This window comes from Nannobrachium achirus (assembly GCF_963921795.1).
Source record: "Nannobrachium achirus genome assembly, chromosome: 7".
Classification (NCBI taxonomy): Eukaryota; Metazoa; Chordata; class Actinopteri; order Myctophiformes; family Myctophidae; genus Nannobrachium; species Nannobrachium achirus.
Window position 1 is genome coordinate 36,373,009 of NC_137816.1, and position 19,091 is coordinate 36,392,099.

At 41.7% G+C, this 19,091-nt stretch overlaps 1 protein-coding gene across 1 annotated transcript in view; it reads left to right on the forward strand.

The window, feature by feature from the left end:
* plekha7b (pleckstrin homology domain containing, family A member 7b) overlaps positions 1-19,091 on the forward strand; it is a gene marked incomplete at both ends in the record, with an annotated part of 138,485 nt that overhangs the window by 71,756 nt on the left and 47,638 nt on the right. The window contains 3 exons of the mRNA XM_080729427.1: positions 458-541; positions 12,281-12,383; positions 17,295-17,405. Coding sequence (XP_080585553.1) covers positions 458-541; positions 12,281-12,383; positions 17,295-17,405 — 298 coding nt within the window. The remainder of the gene's footprint in view (positions 1-457; positions 542-12,280; positions 12,384-17,294; positions 17,406-19,091) is intronic.

Sequence of the window (19,091 nt, forward strand, 5' to 3'; positions counted from 1 at the left end):
GGTGTATCACCTTTGATGTTACTTTCCACTGAGTTTGTATCGTTCCAATGCACCATTTACCATTCACCATTTACCAGTTATGTTGTTGCGTTCACCCTCCCCTACAGCCTCACCCTCCCCTACAGCCTCATCCTCCCCTGGATGATGATGCGTACGTCCAGAGGCAAATTAACCCACTTTTCTGAGCCTAATTATTCCAAAAACTACAGATTTCAGAAAAACCACTGAATGTTGAATGTTCATTTTGTTGGGGTGTAATTGAGGTCTGGAAACATGAAAAAATTAGTCTCATACTGGAAATCAAGACACTTGACATGTTCTTGTAGTAGGCCCGATCTACCTTTAAGAATGAGCGCAGGTGCATCTCATCAAGCAGAGACAAAATGCCTTGATACTAATTTTGTTTTCTCCCTTGGTGTTTTGCATCATTTCTCTTCTCCCTGCTTTCTTCCTGCAGCCACAACCAGAGGACTACGTCGTTCCGACATCCTGTGACTGGACAGATATCCCCTGAAAACACAGAATACACACTTCAGGACAGGTGAGTGTATCGTCTTCTGTCCAGCCCGGAATTATGTTTATAGAGCGTGCTGCGGATTAGAGAGGTTAGCCCAAGGTCACGCTGTGGGAGTCTGAAAATAGACGGAGAAATTGCCTGCCATTCTCCCTGACAGGGCAGATCATGGAGAAAGATAGTGGACTTGTCTGCAGGAATTTGCAGCGTGAAAAAGGGGGGCCTGGACCTGGAGAAGGCTTTCTATTAACTTCAGTGCAATGAGCGGCGGTGAAAGTCGTAACACTAAAGGATGAGCGGTCTGATTTTTTTAATGGAAATGGATTTATTCATGACTGCCATGATATATAACCACCATGGCGTGCGCTTGCACCTCCTCAGCTTTCAACTCTGGGACACTTTTCAAGTGTTTTTCTTTAGCTTAACAACCTTAATAGAATTTATGGTAATGAGCCAACTATCACTCACATATGTCTCTGAGAGTATTATTCATGGCACGCCTGAAGCTATAAATCTGTAACATGCATTAGAAAGTAATTCTAATGATAGTATTATTAATAATAATAACAATGATTATTATTAATATTTTTTATTATAGTTTTTGCGTGGCCCAAATGTTCTTCATGCAGCAGAGGAACGCATCAGCTGACTAAAAAAGTGTAAATTAAAGTGTTAATGTATATGTAAATGTATTATGTCTGTGAGTCAAGCCGCCTAGAAAAGGTACATATGTACATTATGTCTGTTTCCACAAATGTAAACCAATCATTAAGTTAAGTGCATAATGTCACGAAACAGAAGCACCTCCAGCCATGAAAGTCTGAAATGCCTTTAAACATGTAACTTGTTTAAACAATAAACCTGGTGAAGTAAAAGGCAAACTTAAAGAATAGGCGTCTTCGGCACAATACACTGCATTGTGATTGTGTGGCTTCATTCACAAAGTGGGCACAATATAACTTACTATTAATAGTTAGACCGTACAGGGAGGCCATGCTGTTATTAGACTATCTAACGAGGCGTGCTGTGAATGGGTGAATTGACCATTTCCGGAGACAAAGTGGCGTGTTTTTCCTCGCCTGTGGTAACTCACTGTGCGCTCTGCAGAAGTAGGTATGTCATTTGCATTAGCAATAAGCAGCACACAAACTTTGGCCTTAACCAGGACCAGAATTTGTGCCGTCCACCTCCCGACTGCTTGGACTACCAGACCAGACTGCTATACTGATGTACAGTTACAGAATGACAAGGCACTAGTCCTTGCCCGTTAGAAGATATGTGCTTCGAATTGTAGTTTGGGTTATGGGTATTGAGTTATGTATGGTGTGTGCGCAATATATGACGGATTGAATGTAGCAGTCTCAGAAGTAATGTTGGAGAACCCAGACGTATCAGTGATGTCAGTCATCTCCAAATTTGGGCACTGTTTCGGCATGCGGCTGTTACCATGGCGGGGACACATGCACAGTACAGGCGGCGGTATCAGTGATGTCAGTATGCGAGTATATCACACAGACGTCGGACAGACAGACATTTGGTCGTTTATTAGTAGGATGTGAGCTTTTTGATTGATTGAATCATTTATTTAGACAAACATGAGTAACATGACAAGTACAGACAACACAAATATATGCAGTGCAGCACAGGCCGGTTAAATAACACCGAAACAGGTGTTTCGAACGAAACACCTGTTTATTTAGGTCTGAAGGGAGGAACTCCCTCCTATGGGGCATCGTCAGATTGCACCAAAGTACAGAAAAAAATCTTACGTCAGCTCCCGAGGACAATGTCCCATTGGCCATCAATCAAGTCCAGGGTGTTAGGTCCACCCCCTATAAGACCCGCGACCTCCTGCCGTTCTGTCTCTTGAAAAGCCTTTTGCTTCAACTTCGAACAGAAGGCCGAGACCGGAGGGAGTTCCTCCCTTCAGACCTAAATAAACAGGTGTTTCGTTCGAAACACTTGTGTTTATTAGCGGTCTTCCGGTCGGAACTCCCTCTTATGGGGTACGTAAACTCCCGTACGACGTAGGCCAACGTCTAATCACTGCATGTATATGCACCCAGGACCACGCCCTCTCGGACGTGGCCCCGCCTATACAACCCCAGGGCCACAGGCCCAAAGGGGAGGGGTGAATAGGAAAGTCGGGACCCCAGAACTTCCAAAGCAAGGCAAAGAAGGCGAAGGTCCCTCCCCCAATATCCACGACAGTTTGGATGGGGGAAGAGTAAAAGTGGGAGACCCCCAGTAAGTATAAGGACTTACCAAAAGTCATCCGTGAAGAGGACAACAAGGGAACTCTTCACACAGGAACAGAGGAGGTAGCAGCTACCCGGAGGACCGAATGCGCTAACGAGCGCGGGGCCACATCAAACTGGTAATGAGCTGCAAAGGTCGATGGCGACGACCAGTTTTTCGCCAGACAGACCTCCCCATCCTCAGAGGACAAAGCCGAGGAAGCGCTCTCGACCGCAGGGCGGACCGGAGGAGCGGCGTTGCTGGGGCCCTGCACCTCCGCCGTCACCGGGGACTGAGCGGAGGAGAGGCCGGAGAGAAGGCAGGAACTGGAGAACAAAAGTCCTGAAGCCGTCGGACTATTCCTAGGTCGTCGCTTTCGGCTGTCTTACGGAACGATGATATCTTCTCTGTGGAGAAAGCAGAAATTACTTACGTTGGTTAGGAGCTGTGAGAATAGCAACTGCATGGTTGAAGCAGAAGACGAAAAGAGACAGAGCGGCAGGAAGTCGCGGGTCTTATATGGGGTGGCCCTATAACCCTGGACTTGATTGACATCCCCTCTGGCCAATGGGACATTGTCTCCGGGAGCTGACATAAGATTTTTTTCTGTACTTTGGTGCAATCTGACGATGCCCCATAGGGGGGAGTTCTGACCGGAAGACCGCTAATAAACATCCTGCCCAAAAAGGAACATCCCAAATAAGACCTTTTATGGCTTTGTTTACGTTGGAAGTCCTTGGCATTCAATTCATCGCAAATAGTAAAAAGAACTACATTCAATGCAATTATAAAATAAATGGGGGGTGTTCACTGGGAGGAGTGATGACTACCTTCGCCTCTGGCCTCCTGAAAGGTGGATTTTCAGGGCAGCCTTGAAGGACCCCAGCGAGTCTTAAGGAAAATAGTCAAGGAATTCCACACTTGAGTGGCAGTATTGTAGAAGGAGAATTTACCCATATTTGTGCTATATGTTTGTATTATCAGATCGTTGTGTGCACTCCCTCTGGTATTGTATCTGTGGGTGTCACTAACTTTTTGAAGGTGTTTGGTCAAATATGCAAGTACTGTGGGGGTTGAGGGCCGATTTACATTTACTATTTTTAATGTCAATCCCATTTTTAGTTGTTTAACCCTGTCGTCTACATTGAGCCACCCTAAGCTAGCAAAGTGTGTGAGCAACACACCTTCCATGTTCCGAGCCTACATTCTAGTCAACCTAATTTCAGAGAGACTGCTGTTTTTTTCATTGGGGTTCCTTGTTGAAGGTAATGTTAACATTAACATTACTTATGTTAATCTTTCAGTTTAACATTACCAGATGATCAGGACCACAGTGGAGAAATAAGGTCTCTACAAAATGTTCATGCATTAGCAAGTTTTTTTTTCAATGTTTTTGTCAATCAATCAAACATAAAGTAAAACACTCATATGCCTAACTGCATTTGGATGAATGCCTGGGTGATGAGGTTATTTTCGTGTTATAAGACTGACACGTCTTGTCATACAATTTGACTATGTTTCTCTGGTCATAAACCTATAGGATAATAGTTCTGTATAGTTCTACATGATGAAAGAGTACATTAATTGTATTATCATTCATTACAAACAACATGTTGACAGATTCATCATGGATGGCTCCATCGTCACTGTGAATGAACCGTCTAACTAACTTGTGAAAGATTATGGCAGCTTTACAGTGGAATTGAAGCAGCAGGTGTGTGGTTGTATTTAAGTTAGCTGGACTGTTTGATCAGTGCACTGCGATAGCTAAAGCCCAATTTATACTTCATTTAATTAGGCATTTAATTAGGCAGAACCCAGATTCCACGTGCAGGCCAAGGGGCAGGTTGAGAGACAAGCACTTGAACTCTGCATTCTCCAAGGTGTTTGCCAAAGCTGGTTGTGATTCATCTCCACACTCCAGCGCACTCCCCTCTCACCCTCCATCATCCTCTGTTCGGTACTCTTGAGCTGGGATTTGTACCACATCAGGGCTTAAAAAGTTAGAATGCCCATACTTTGCATATTTCCCGCAGTAACAGAACCGTTCTGTTTAAAGCTACACCTAATCCCTTTAAACTTGCCTGAGAATAGCATGCAGCCATACGCCCTTCCCTCAAGGATATGAGTGTTTACAGTGTTTACTTAGAGAGCTCCACTGAGCCCCTTATCAACTTCTAAAGTTTAGTGCATATTATGTGTAAACATATATACATTACTAAATAATTCATACATTCAATGATATGAAAAAAAAAATAATAATAATAACAATAGCATTAATTAATTCAATGAAAGTTAAATGCCAAGCTTCCCCTCTATAATAAAGTCAAATACACTAAATACAATGGAGAAATACAACTGGGACTAATATATATATTTTTAGAAGAGGGTTACTTTTGCTTTTGCATGTGGGTAGTAGACCAATGAAGTACAGTAAATCCCTAAATATTTACGTTTTATGCTGAAATATGTAACTTTTTAAATTATTTACATGACATTTGGACCAAACGTCCACTTGGACTGAAGGATGAACTTATTGGAAAACACCTCACAAACATCTCACAAAATGTATTCACAACATAATATATGGTACTATATACTGTAAGTCTGGACAGACATGGATGTAAACGGCAAGTGGTTGGCAGAGGCATACTGTACAACCATGATGCAGTATGTATTGTTTTGCAATGAGGTTTATTTGCATAGAAAGGGGCAGATTTGGCACGAAATGTACACATACCGTGCTACCTCGTTTAAATATGTGCTGCAAATAGTACCAGAGTACCAAGACTCTATTTGTTTGCTTGGCAGTGTATTTAAAGGTTCTTTTCTTTTTGTCTCATTTGAGCAGGATTAACAGCTGCAAAAGCCACGCAATCCAGTTGTGAATTCCAGTGGTGGAAAGTACATTTACTCAAGTACTGTACTTTACTTCTAGATCTGCTATTTTCAAAAGAGTTTCATACATTTTAGACATGATAACTTGTGAAACCGGACATTCTGCATAATGAATACTTTTACTTTTGTCTCTTTAAGTATATTTTGATGACAATGACTTTGTATTGACAATTTGAAACCGGCACATCTTGTCCACGTATCTCTGTCTGTCTGTACGTCACGCCTGACACTGTGGTTCCAGTAACACATCACTGTGACATCACAGGCTCAGCGCAGGGATAACGCCTGATACTGTGGTTCCCCTGACACATCACTGTGACATCACAGGTGACATCACAAACAGGGATCTCCATGTATGGGCATAAAATGTATTGTATGTTATGCCCATATATGGAGATCCCTGATGTCATCAATATTAAGCCCATATCTAACAGGACTTCATATGGGAATGCCCATATATGGAGGAAGACAGCCCATATCTGTGTGGCTGGTTCAGACAGGGATCTCCATGTATGGGCAAGAAAGGGATTGTATGTATGATGTCAGATGTGATAGATGTCATAGGATTTTCACATAAAGAATAACTGAGTAAGCATGTTTGGGGTCTCACAGCATATCTCCATAATACAGTACATGAGTCTCCATATATGGGTAACTGGTCCGATATACATCACTGCACAGACGGCCAAGACATGGCGTGACCTTGCCCTTTAGGGTGAGGTCACATGTTTCCCTGAGGCGTCTTACTAGTACTTTTACTTAAGTAAGAAATGTGAGTACTTATTCCATCACTTTTGCCCTGAGAGCGAAAACAAAATGTATCTTTATCTCTGGATTTGACTGGGGGAGGGGGGGGGGGGCTGCTTTGAGCATCTGCACACTATTCTAGGTTGTTATTGTTTCTACTGCTGCTGTAACTTCTGTCAACCCTTTTGCTTTGCACGGTGACTGTGTTGTCCATGTCCTTGTCACAGTTCAGTTGGAGGATTAAAATAAGCAGCAGCTGCGGTCATGATGAGGAACGTTTGCTATGCGCTGATGAATCTCACACAGTATTAACTGCTGCTGACATGTCATTGTGGTGGTTTGGGTTTCACTGGCCAGGTTTAGACCCAGATCTAAATGAGATAATACAGAAGTAGGTCCCACCCCTTCCCCCTCATCACAATGTCTCACTCTGAAGCAGGGGCGTCACTCACAAGGGGGGGAAAGTGGGACTGAGTTACAAGGGCCCAAGGTGGAGGGGGCCTTGATTATTTGATACTTTAGCTATTGAAAAATAACAGATATACAAGCTCACAGCGCGGCACCGAGTGCCGCGCTGCGATCTTGTAGATCTGCTATTTTTGAAAAGTCGTGAAAATGTGTGCAAGTCTTTGTAACTCAAATTTTGCTTCTGGGGGGTCCCTGGAACTGAATATCTTGAGATGGGGGGGTCCGTGGCCAAATACATATCATTTTGGGGGCCCTTCACATGAAAAAGTTTGAGCACCACTGACATATAGAAACATAGGTTTTTCAAAAAACCTTAGAAGGATTTGAAATATTCAAAGACTTGCACACATTTTCAAAAATAGCAGATCTACAAGCTCGCTGTGAGCTTGTAGATCTGCTATTTTTCAATAGTTAAAGCACAAATTAATTGTGCGGGGCCCGCAGTGAATCCCTTGTACCCAGGGCCCAGAATTTGGTGCGACACCCCTGCACCTGTCTCTCTTCCCAGGAGACAGGTGTTGTATTTAGCCCGGCTGAGGCCGACCAAGTAGTAGTAGTGTTGTTTGTAATGAGGACAGCGGGAACAGATGCTGAATCCACTCTCTTCCCCCTTATGACATAACAGAACAATGGCTTCTGCCGTGGACAGGGCGATATGGACAACATTAGATTTTTATTCAGTAAAAGCAGTCAGGTAAGTTCAGAAAATGAGAGCACTTTACTGTAATGCAGACTTTAATAAAACCAGGAAGAGACAATACTTATATTACATATAAGTATAACATATAAAATATAAAAATCCCTGACAATATATCTCATATCACAATATAATATCAATATTGATACCCAGCTCTAGCCGCCGTGCAAATAATTTCAGTCATAATAAGCCTGTGTCTTATGACAAAGACTTTTGTCTTTGTCTCTCAGGTGATACCCTAGTCTCTCTTTCTCTCTTTGTCTCTCTCCTCTCCCTCTTTCTCTGTCGTATGCACTATGCAAGGTGAAACATCAAGCCTGATTTCTACATTGTTGTACCGTTACGTGCCGGAAATAGCTGATCTACAAACTCACAACACGTTGCCGCCCAACGTATTTTGAGCTTGCAGATCGGCTATTTTCGGCGGGTGACGACATCTAAATCAAGCCGCCTCACCCATCTCCTCCACATCCTCACAGCAAATCTCCCAGGGCACTGCTCGAATGACAGTGCGAATAAACACTATGAAAGCTTCACATAAAACAGTAGAGGATCCCCGAGGTGCCGTGGAAACATCCTGTAAAAATGTTGGCTTGGTTCCAGACCGAGGAGCCAAGGAGGAGCTATGCTTTATTTTAACTGTGGTCCCGTTTTCTTTTGTTATTTCTCTGCTTCAGTGACACACATCCGCAGCTCCTCTTCTGTAGCTTCATGCAGGGGTGTTGCACCAAATTCTGGGCCCTGGGTACAAGGATTCACTGGGGGGGCCCCCATGAATGTTCTTCATAGGGGGAGGGGGTTTAACCCATTTAGACTGGGAATGCATTATTATGCATTATTTTGCGCTTTAACTATTGAAAAATAGCAGATATATACAAGCTCACAGCGCGGCACCGCTGCAAGCTTGTAGATCTGCTATTTTTGAAAAATCGTTAAAAAGTCTTTGAATGTTTCAAATCCTTCTAAGGTTTTTGGAAAAACCTATGTTTCTATGTCAGTGGTGCTCAAACATTTTCATGTGAAGGACCCCCAAAATGATATGTATTTGGCCACGGACCCCCATCTCAAAATATAGTTCCAGGAACCCCCCAGAAGCAAAATTTTAGTTACAAATGTTCACTTAAAAATACATATATTCAAAGATTTGCACACATTTTCACGACTTTTCAAAAATAGCAGATCTACAAGCTTGCAGCGGGGCACTGTGAGCTTAGATCTGCTATTTTTCAATAGCTAAAGTATAAAATAATTAAGGCCCTAGTAACTCAGTCCCACTTTTCCCCACTTGTGACGCCCCTGCTCACACGCATCTCTAGCAAGAAGCTCAGCTGCATGTGAACAGAGTTTTGTGATGCACTTTTGCTTCTGGTCTGTAAGAATATCTTTAGACAATGTTATAAACTCTTCTGTTCTGGCAAATAATTGTAGAGGATGTTAATGCTGTCTTGTCAAACTGCATCTTTTATGTGGGATGGCTGGGCCCTTTTGGTGATGCCTTCAACACAAAATGTTTTGATGACATTAGGGATCTCCTAGTCTCCTATAGTCGATCTGTCAATCTTCTCCCGATATACGCAGAAGACACAAATGCACACACGCACACATGCACACACACGCTCACCCAGAGACTCTATGCATTCCTCAAGGACCTCCATAAATGGATGGGCATTAAATGGGACACATACAGACTGACACACAGTCCGAATACATTCCCACTCGACACAGCCCATCCCTCGGGCATCGGCTACACACACTTGCTCTGTTGGACGGTGCCCAAGTTATGCCCAGGACAGATACCGGTACACATGCACAGTGTTTGTGAATTTAAAGATATAGATAGATTATTATAATCTATGTCTATATAATGATTATATGAAGTGAGCTAGCACAGCTAGCAGGATGGATCAGTTTGAACTCTATGAGATCCCGAGTGGAGGAAGTTGCTATTGTTGTACATATATAGTTCTGACTGGTCTTGGTACAATATTGACCTATAAATGTACATTGTAAATGTCAAACATTCAGCCAGACATTTTAAATGCTACTATTAAATATAATAAAATTCAAATGTATGTTGACATGTTGATAAGTGTCCCTGTATTTGTTGAGTGGTGCGGTCAAGGAGCTGCAAGGTAGCCTAATGCTATTTAAACTCATAGTGTCACGGCCTTGTGACATCATGTGACGTCATTTCCCAGAGTATACAGTAGTACGTTAAGAATGGGGACAGATGTAACTGTTCAAACATGACTTACAAAATATTGTTTATGAATATACAAAATAGGGTTGCACCGAATACATTTGGCCAAATAGTGTTAATTCGGCCATTCAGCGTTTTAAAGCCGAATAATTATCACAGAATATTTTTGTGTTGTATTTAATGTTGCACATTTTCAGCAGTCAGTATGGAATTCATGTATCCATTCAAAAGTGCTGAACAATGTTTCCTATAATCAGTATTAGGATTTGGCCAAGAATTTTCCATTCGGTTCATCCCTATTACAAAACGATCTTCTTTTCTTTCTTTTTTCATATTCATATTAGTTAAATTTCCAATTTCCAGCATCCTCTTTAAGCTGCTGGGACATCTTATGAGGGTCTTCAAGGACAAGCAACCAGTAAGACTCCCTAATCGGGAGATAAGCGACCGTTGGTCGCTTATCTCCACAAATAGGCCAAAAGTTTGTTTTACCAATTATCAAGACATACGGGCAGTTGACAGTTTGCCATGGTTACTCATTGAAGTTGAATCTCCATAAGTCTGACCTCACCAGCCCATATTTGGGCATGAGCAACTTATGTCTCCATATATGGAGATATGATGACATCACACAGTCCTCAGCCGATGATGTGGCGTGATGTCATACAATACACAAACGAGCCCTACAGTATAAAGGGGCAATTCTTGCCAGGAAAGAAGCATTTCTTCGACTCAGACCTTATCGCCAGGGTTGGCTTATAGCAGCTGTCGGTAGGACCATATATGGATTCTGTTAGTGTGGATCTCCTAACAAGGCATCATCTGGGATACAATCCCTTTTATGCCCATATATGGAGATCCCTAACATAATCCCTTTCATGCCCATATATGGAGATCCCTAACATAATCCCTTTTATGCCCATATATGGAGATCCCTAACAGCATCCCTTTTATGCCCATATATGGAGATCACTAACAGCTAAGAGAATCCCTTTTATGCCCATATATGGAGATCCCTAACAGAATCCCTTTTATGCCCATATATGGAGATCCCTAACAGAATCCCTTTTATGCCCATATATGGAGATCCCTAACAGAATCCCTTTTATGCCCAGTTGGTTGCTAGGGTAAAAAAACATGGTTGCTATGGTAAACAGTTGGTTGCTAGGGTAAACAGTTGGTTGCTAGGGTAAAACCATGGTTGCTAAGGTGGTTGCTAACGTACACTAACAGACCAGCAACAACAGACTGTTGCCACAGCAACGTACACAAAGGTTTGTGTACACATGTGGTGTGATGTCATACTGAAGATATATGACATCACACCGTACACAAACAAAGGTGTGACGTGTGACGTGTGACGGACGGACGGACGGACGGACGGACGGACGGACGGACGGACGGCGGAGGTTTTCATAGTAAACTGCTCCCTGACGGTCGCAATAATTACAAAAAAAAAAACCAACCTGGTAGCATATAGCCCATAATGCAACCCTGTGAGAATTGTATAGGACCTGACGTTGACTCCAGTTTCCTAGATACATTTAATGAGCATGCTCATTCGCCCAAAGTAGAGCTAGGGAGACAGCCTCTCTTTAATTAGGCTAATAACAGTTTCTCTGTGAAGCATCATTGAACATACTTGTACAATAGCAATGCCCTGTGTCCCGCTGCGGTGCAAGTATTTAAAATGTTCATCACCCATAAGACTGCATCCATAATGCATGCTTGTTTGCTTACTTACTTCCTCTATACAGTATCTGCATGGAGTACGAATCTAACTGCCAGTGTATTGGAATGACAATTAAATTCATTGGCAGTTTGAGGCCAAAACAACCCTGTTGAAAGCTTGGCTAGGTATGAGAAAGGCAATTCGAAGACATACATTTATTTGATTTTAACCACTCAGTGAGCTAGAAAATATAATATTTCTTCCACGTAGATTTTACTGGATACATAAAGAGGTTTTGTGTGTGTGTGTGTGTGTGTGTGTGTGTGTGTGTGTGTGTGTGTGTGTGTGTGTGTGTGTGTGTGTGTGTGTGTGTGTGTGTGTGTGCATGTGTGACAGAAAGAGATCATATCGGTGCACGTTTAAGCTGGGTTCTCTTCTTTCTCTTTGTTATGGTCGTTATCTGGGTGGGTTGGAACTCTGTGCCTCAGGGTAAGTGTCGGGCCAAGTGTCAGTTCAGTGTCTGGAACAAAAAAGTCTCACTGTTAACATTTCCACAGCAAATGGCTGTGATTGGTCTCGTGGCGGAGCCAGGAAGTGGTAATTTCCTTCACGTCTGGAGGCTTAGCACAGAAACTCACTCTATTCACCTGCACATTCCCAGCACAGAAACTCACTCTATTCACCTGCACATTCCCAGCACAGAGGCATGAGATGGAATGTAACTCATTGGCTAGCCACCAATACACAGTCAAATCCTCAGCGTTAATATAACTCTGAGAGTATTCCAATGTAAAGGTTTTTTAATGTTATTTAAGGGCTTTTCTATCCTGCCTTCTTGTGTTGCAGGATAGAAGCACGCATGTCCAAGCAACTAGCCAATCAGAGGACTCCCAGCACGTCCCCCGCGGCTGTGACCTCGACACCGGTGGACGCTACCTCAGGGCCAAAGGTGGGTATCACGTCATGGCCTCGGTGCTTTGGAGAGTACTGTGTTTGGTTTGTGCCTTGTACCTGTTTCTGTTAAACATTTCTATTCCTAGCATCAGTTAGTAGTTGAAGTCCTACAAGACATGTCCTCCCAATGTTGGAATTCAAATTGCCCTTTCTTTTATTCAGGACGTCACTTAATGCTTAAAGGACAACTTTGTTTTTTTACAACAAGGGTTCATATTTTAGATTGTAATTGGATAAAAGAAAAGATGAGTGATAAAATGTTTTCATTTACTGCTTTCTATTGTTTTAGTGATTTTAACGATTTCGTTTTTTTTTTTTGCAGTTTAGTAGTTTTATTCAGTCATTTTTTTTAAAGAAATACATACACTTCATTTTCACATGAATTTCCCATAATTTGACCAAAAAGGTATAGGCTGAAGCCTATGGCTTATTTTGCCTAACCTTGTCACAATCACTCTAGGATAACCGCAGAGGAAGTAATTTCAGTGGGTGGGGGCAAACGTGTGGCTAAATATGTCTTTTTAGACACCATAAGCCAATTCCCAAGATGCACTGCAATCTATCATGGGAAGATGTGACTTATGGGGTTAGTTGTGTAAATACTAATAAAGAAAGCACAGCTTATTGTGTCTAAAAATACATACCGGTATTTAGCCACTTGTATGCATGTCCCCACCCACTGAAATCAAAATCGTTAAAATCACTAGAAAGATAGAAAGCAGTAAATTAAAACATTTTAACACTAATCTTTTCTTTTCTTTAATTACAATCTAAAATATAAACCCTTGTTGGAAAAAAAAAGTTGTCCTTTAATGACATTGATTGAATTACGTCAAAATTATAAGTAAAACATAACAATTCTTGTTAGGGGTTATTTTGCTTTGATTATGAAAAATATTATGCTCAGTGCTCAGGCAGGCAAATGGGTTTAATCTCCTCCAGACCTCTCTCTCATTCTGATTAATGGCTAGTGACTGTAATAGTTTAGTGATTTTTCAAGCATAAGAAAACTCAATTACAAAGCCCCAGAGCCTGGACATGGGTGTATGTGCATCTATCAGAGGATCTAATGGTGGAGCAATTATTTACTGTGAGATGTTATGCTTTGGATCTATACAAATATATCGTTTTAGCTTTATCATTGCATTGCCACAGAGGAATATTATTTCATAGCAAAAATAACCAATATACAAGCCAATCTACAAGCTCACAACACGTCGTGACAAGGTGTTGTGAGATTGTAGATTGGCTATTTTCACTATTTGTCGTAAGAATATAGGGCTTCATATAGGGCTTAATGGGTATGTGCACCCAAGATAGTTTTTAAGTTGCTTGATTCAATATTTAGATGATATTCATTTAATCACACGCCCACCCCCTCCTACATAAACCATTCAATTTCAAACTCCCTGTTAGACGCATGTTTGTCCTGATTTGCAAGGTCAAGACAGTGTGCGCTTTTCCTTTTGTGCATTTGGATCTTCCATTTGTCCTACGCACCTCGTTAACATCATCTGTTCATGTTTAGGTGTTCTTCTGCCTTTGCTCAAGACTCATTCCAAACACACATCCCTGGTTCAGGTGACTGATGTTGTCTTATAATGAATGAGGAGACTTTTATTTTTCAATTAATGATTTTCATGCATGGACTTAATGGATTTCATGCATGGACTCCTTGATGAAATATTACCTTACAGGAAATAATTATTATAATATAATATGTAATGAATAAAAGAATAATGATTAGAAAAAATGTTCCCCCATTCATTAGAAGGACAATATCAATTTCATCAGAACCAGGGACGTGTGTTTAAACTAGCCTGAAGTTCAATGGGCTTATATAAGATCAGATGAATATAAAATATTGTCGTTGTCGGGTGGAAACCTCGTATCTCCAAGTTTCAAATGTGTACGTTCTTTCGCAAAGTAAAGCCCTGCTTCATCATACAAGGCCGTCACACAAAAGTAGTGAAAACAGCAGATCTACAAGCACACAACGCCTCGCAGTGTGCTTGTAGATCGGCTGTTTTCACTAGATTAAATCATTTTTAAAATGACAAACGCAAAACCAACGGTTTTGGACATACAAGGTTTTCACCCGACAACGACGATATATTGAATAAAATAACTAAAAGTCTGGGATTGGCCCAATAGCCAAGTGGTTATGGCGTGTATCACATACTGTACTAGACCCTGATGGAAGACAGTGAGTCCCCAGTCCACTCCCAGGCCAGGCATCCCATTTGCTGCATGTCACTCTCTGACGCTCTCTCTTTGTTTCCTGTCCACTCTACTATCTATCAAAGGCAGAAAAAGCCGGAAGAAATCATTTAAAAAAAAAGACACATAAACTGTCTGGGTTGTAAACAATAGCCCAGGCAGACCCCAGAAGTATTTTAAAGTGAAATTCAACCCATGCCCTGTAAGGGGTCTAGTGACGTTGTCGGCAAGAGACGCTTGCCGCCGATAAAGCCGCCGTTGATGACCCGTTGATGAGAAACTGGACATGTTCAGTCTTTTGCTGTCTTTTCCTAGGAGTCGGTAGAATTGAGGGGGTTGTAGAGTGGATATTTAGTTTGCTACTGCTGCAGAACAAGCCTAAATAAGCCAGAGACATTTTCACATCGCACATTTGAACTAAATACCATATTATCAATCTCAACTCTCAATTCCTATACCAACAGATCAGCTCCAAAGCAAAGCTAACGCTAAATGCTTTTTTTTGTTTTCTAACGGGGCTGAAAACGTGTTGCCACATTTGATAGATTCTGTGAGTGAAACAAGTGTCTATGAAAACAAGCCCAAAAGAAGCGACAATTTCACCACTTGAGCACTATTTACATCAGCTTTTTTTAATACTCTTGAAAGCAAGACCCAAATAAGCAACTACACTTTGGAAAATAAACATAAACAAAAGCAACCCGCAACTATGAATATTTACAAGCAACTTTACAGGAAGACGTAAAGTCGCTTATAATGAGCAGTCCTGGCAACACACGAGCACAGGGTTCCCCAATTAGTTTTCCCCAAGGGCCGAATTATGTCCAGGGTACCAAGCCGAGGGCCACAACATTGCAGGGGGCGACGGTGGCGTTCCTGCTACTCCAGCGACAGTTCAGATATCGTCGTTGTCGGGTGAAAATCTTCTATGTCCAAAACCGTTCGTTTTGATCATTTTAAAAATGATTCAAACTAGTGAAAACAGCCGATCTACAAGCACACAACGCCTCGCCCCGCGAGGCGTTGTGTGCTTGTAGATCTGCTGTTTTCACTACTTTTGTGCGACGGTATGAAGAAGCAGGGCTTTACTTTGCGAAAGAACGTACAAATTTGGAGATACGAGGTTTCCACCCGACAATGATATACTAGTGTTGTTGCTGCTCTTATACCACCATTACTGGGGTTGGTGGGGGCCAGACAGTAGCCCCCCGCGGGCCGCAAATGGCCCGCGGGCCACTCCTTTCCAACTGAAGGAGTTGGAAAGAGTTTCTTGTAGTCTTATTTGTGTGAAGTCACCTTAAGAAGACTCAAGCAGACATGCCCTGTACAAAAGCTAGAGTGGTGGCTGGGTAATAATCAGCTGGTGCTAATCAATAACTGTAGTATGATTACATTTTTAAGATTTACAGTCTTTAAAATACTTGCAGTTGCACATCACAGTATAGTGTTTGTGCTTGCGCGTGCATGTGTGTGCAAGTGTGTACATGTACATTGAGTGTGTGTCTGACAGAAAGAGTGTACTTTTAAGTTTGTGTTAGTGGTCAATGGATATGGGTTTTTCAATGGCCAATGCGATACTGATAGAAATACATTAAATCTACTGTCCCAATAGTCCCTGACAAAGCTGTTTGCAAATGGCTGAATTGACATAACTGGCCTATGCCAGTGATGTCAAAATGCCAAGATATTGGCCTGATTAATCGTCCAGGCAAATAAATTGGCCTGACCGTGTGTGTATGAGAGATGTCCAGCTCCATATGGCCACCCCCTACTGTAACTACTATGACGCATTAGCAGTCTATGCAAAATGTCTATTTATATTTACTTTGTAAATAGATATCATGCTGATAGAGCATGACTCAAAATCACTTACTCGTGCATAATGACCATACCATAGTGAAAATGCAGTGGAGAATCACATAATTGAGAGAGATTTTCTGCATGTTCTGCATTATCTGGTGAGGCTTAGACAAAGGCATGTATTGCTTTCTTAATATGCCGTTAATGTGAGAATAAGATTATTTTATGTGCAAAAGACATGTCTTGTAATAGGGTCCGCATCAATATGCCGACGGGCCGGTATTCTGACACTAAAACTAACCCTAACTCTAAACCTAACCCTAAACTTAACCTCAGTAACCGTGACGAGTAACTAACCTGCCGACGCTAGTCGGAACAGCAGCACGTCGGCATATTGAGCGGACCCCCTTGTAATAAATCATTTTTTATACTGATGTTTTTTGCATATCACAGTAACAGTCCATTCAGCAGAAACTCATTTGCCAAATGCATTCTCATAGAAAGGCTCCATACCTACAACAAATATCTGTGGGATTTCCATATTTTCTTTTTTGTGAATTTCCACAAATACATGTCAACAGTCAATAAAATAACAAGAATTGAGTGAGAGCAATGCAAAACAGGCATGAGGATAGAAGAATGATACATTATATTATATGGTCATTACATTTTTGTATGTTTTTGCACCAGGAAGGAAACATTTAAAAGTTTGAGTTCAGAAATAATTGGGTCTTTTTTTTTAATGCTACTGTACCATTGTCTTTGTTTCTAATGATCCACCTCTGTGCTTTGCCCCTGTGGAATTCTCAGGATGCACTCTTAGACAGCTCCCTGCTATTTTAGCTAAACAGCATCATTCTCATTAACATTTGCTTTGTTTTGGTAGGCACAGGTCCCCAGAGGTGCAGGGAAGGTACACAGCTTTGGCAAAAGGGACCATGCTATTAAGAGAAACCTTAACATCCCTGTGGTGGTCAGAGGCTGGCTCTACAAACAGGTGAGACAAGGTTTCTCAGCCCCTGTAGATGAGAGATTTATAGACTTGTCCACCTACTGCATGAGCACACATTAATCTCAAGTAAACATGATGTCAAATCTGTCACGTTGTGGAATGTCAATCATCAGTGGCCGGACAGTGCAACGTAGCCAGGGGTGTCGCACCAAATTCTGGGCCCTGGGTTCAAGGATTCACTGCGGGCCCCCCATGAATGTTCTTCATAGGGGGGGGGGGGGGGGAACGCATTATTATGTATTATTTTGTACTTTAACCATTGAAAAATAGCAGATATACAAGCTCCCAGCGCGGCATCGAGTGCCACGCTGCGAGCTTGTACAGTAGATCTGCTATTTTTTAAGAATCGTGAACGTTAGTGCTTTTCCTATTTTAAAATCCTTCCTTGAAATCCTTCTGAGGTCAGTGGTGCTCAAACCTTTTCATGTGAAGGACCTCCAAAATTATATGTATTTAGCCACGGACCCCCATCTCAAAATATTTAGTTCACAGTTATAAATGAAAGTGACCTTGTGGACTATGGCTGAGTAAACCAAATTATAGCAGTTATCATTCCTCATTATCCGCTCAGCCCCTTGCCGTGTCTCTTTTCTTCGCTGACCCAGTGTAGAGAGATGGTCCCTCCTGGTGTAGACTGTAGAGAGTATTAGCGGAAGAGATCCAGGGTTAATATCTCAGACATGCAATGATGTCCTTCTCGCTCAGGTTACTTATGGGATGTTGTTATTGGAAATGGTGCGGTTGATCCTGCATATTGATACTTGTCTCGTCTCCAACTTGTCTTAATACTCTTTGATTTGAACATAATTATCTAATAATTGATGTATTACTTTAGGCTCGTTTTGCTTATTGATATGTACAGTACTGTACTCCAAAGTGAAGCTTCATTTCTGGAAACTACAGATGTGCCATTTCAAAACATCACGTGTTCTGCCATTGGCAAGACAGTAGATTTTCAGGGGATTTGCACAACATTCTCAAGCAGTTACTGAGCTTGTAGATCAGCTATTTTTGCTATTGTTATGACCTTCTCTGACTTTGAAGTTTAAATCTATATGAACGTGGATTCTGCTTTTCAATGGGAATGGAGTGGTTTCTTACCATTTGTGAGTTTCTGAAAAAAATACACTCCATTCTCCATAAAACTTTGAAAGGCAAAACAGGTAAAGAAACCTGTGGAAAAAATGCATTTGCAGGACATTTTCAGGAAAGGAGCAGTAAATACTGAAGAGTTGAAACAGCACATCTGTATGTGTATTGTAGATACAGGGGACTGAATGGAGAATACTACTCAAGTAGTTACTGTAATGATGCTGCATAAAATCATCTGTTACAATGACAAAGATTGCATCAAGCTGTAGTGCTGTCCATTTAAGTGGAGCTTACTCTATTGCCTATTCACCTGTATGTCAAGTTAATGGCAAATTATGTCATTGTTAGCAGATAGTCTTCACCTGTCTGCCACGTCACTATGACTCAGACATAACCATAAACAAAACCTTTACGGCCATATTTAGACAGGACCACGGCCACATCACTATGACTCAGACTGTCAGACATAACCATAAAGACAACCTATACGCCCATATATAGGCAGGATCACAGCAACGTCACTATCACTCAGACAGGCAGACAGTCAGATACTTTGATCTACATATATATGGGCTTAGA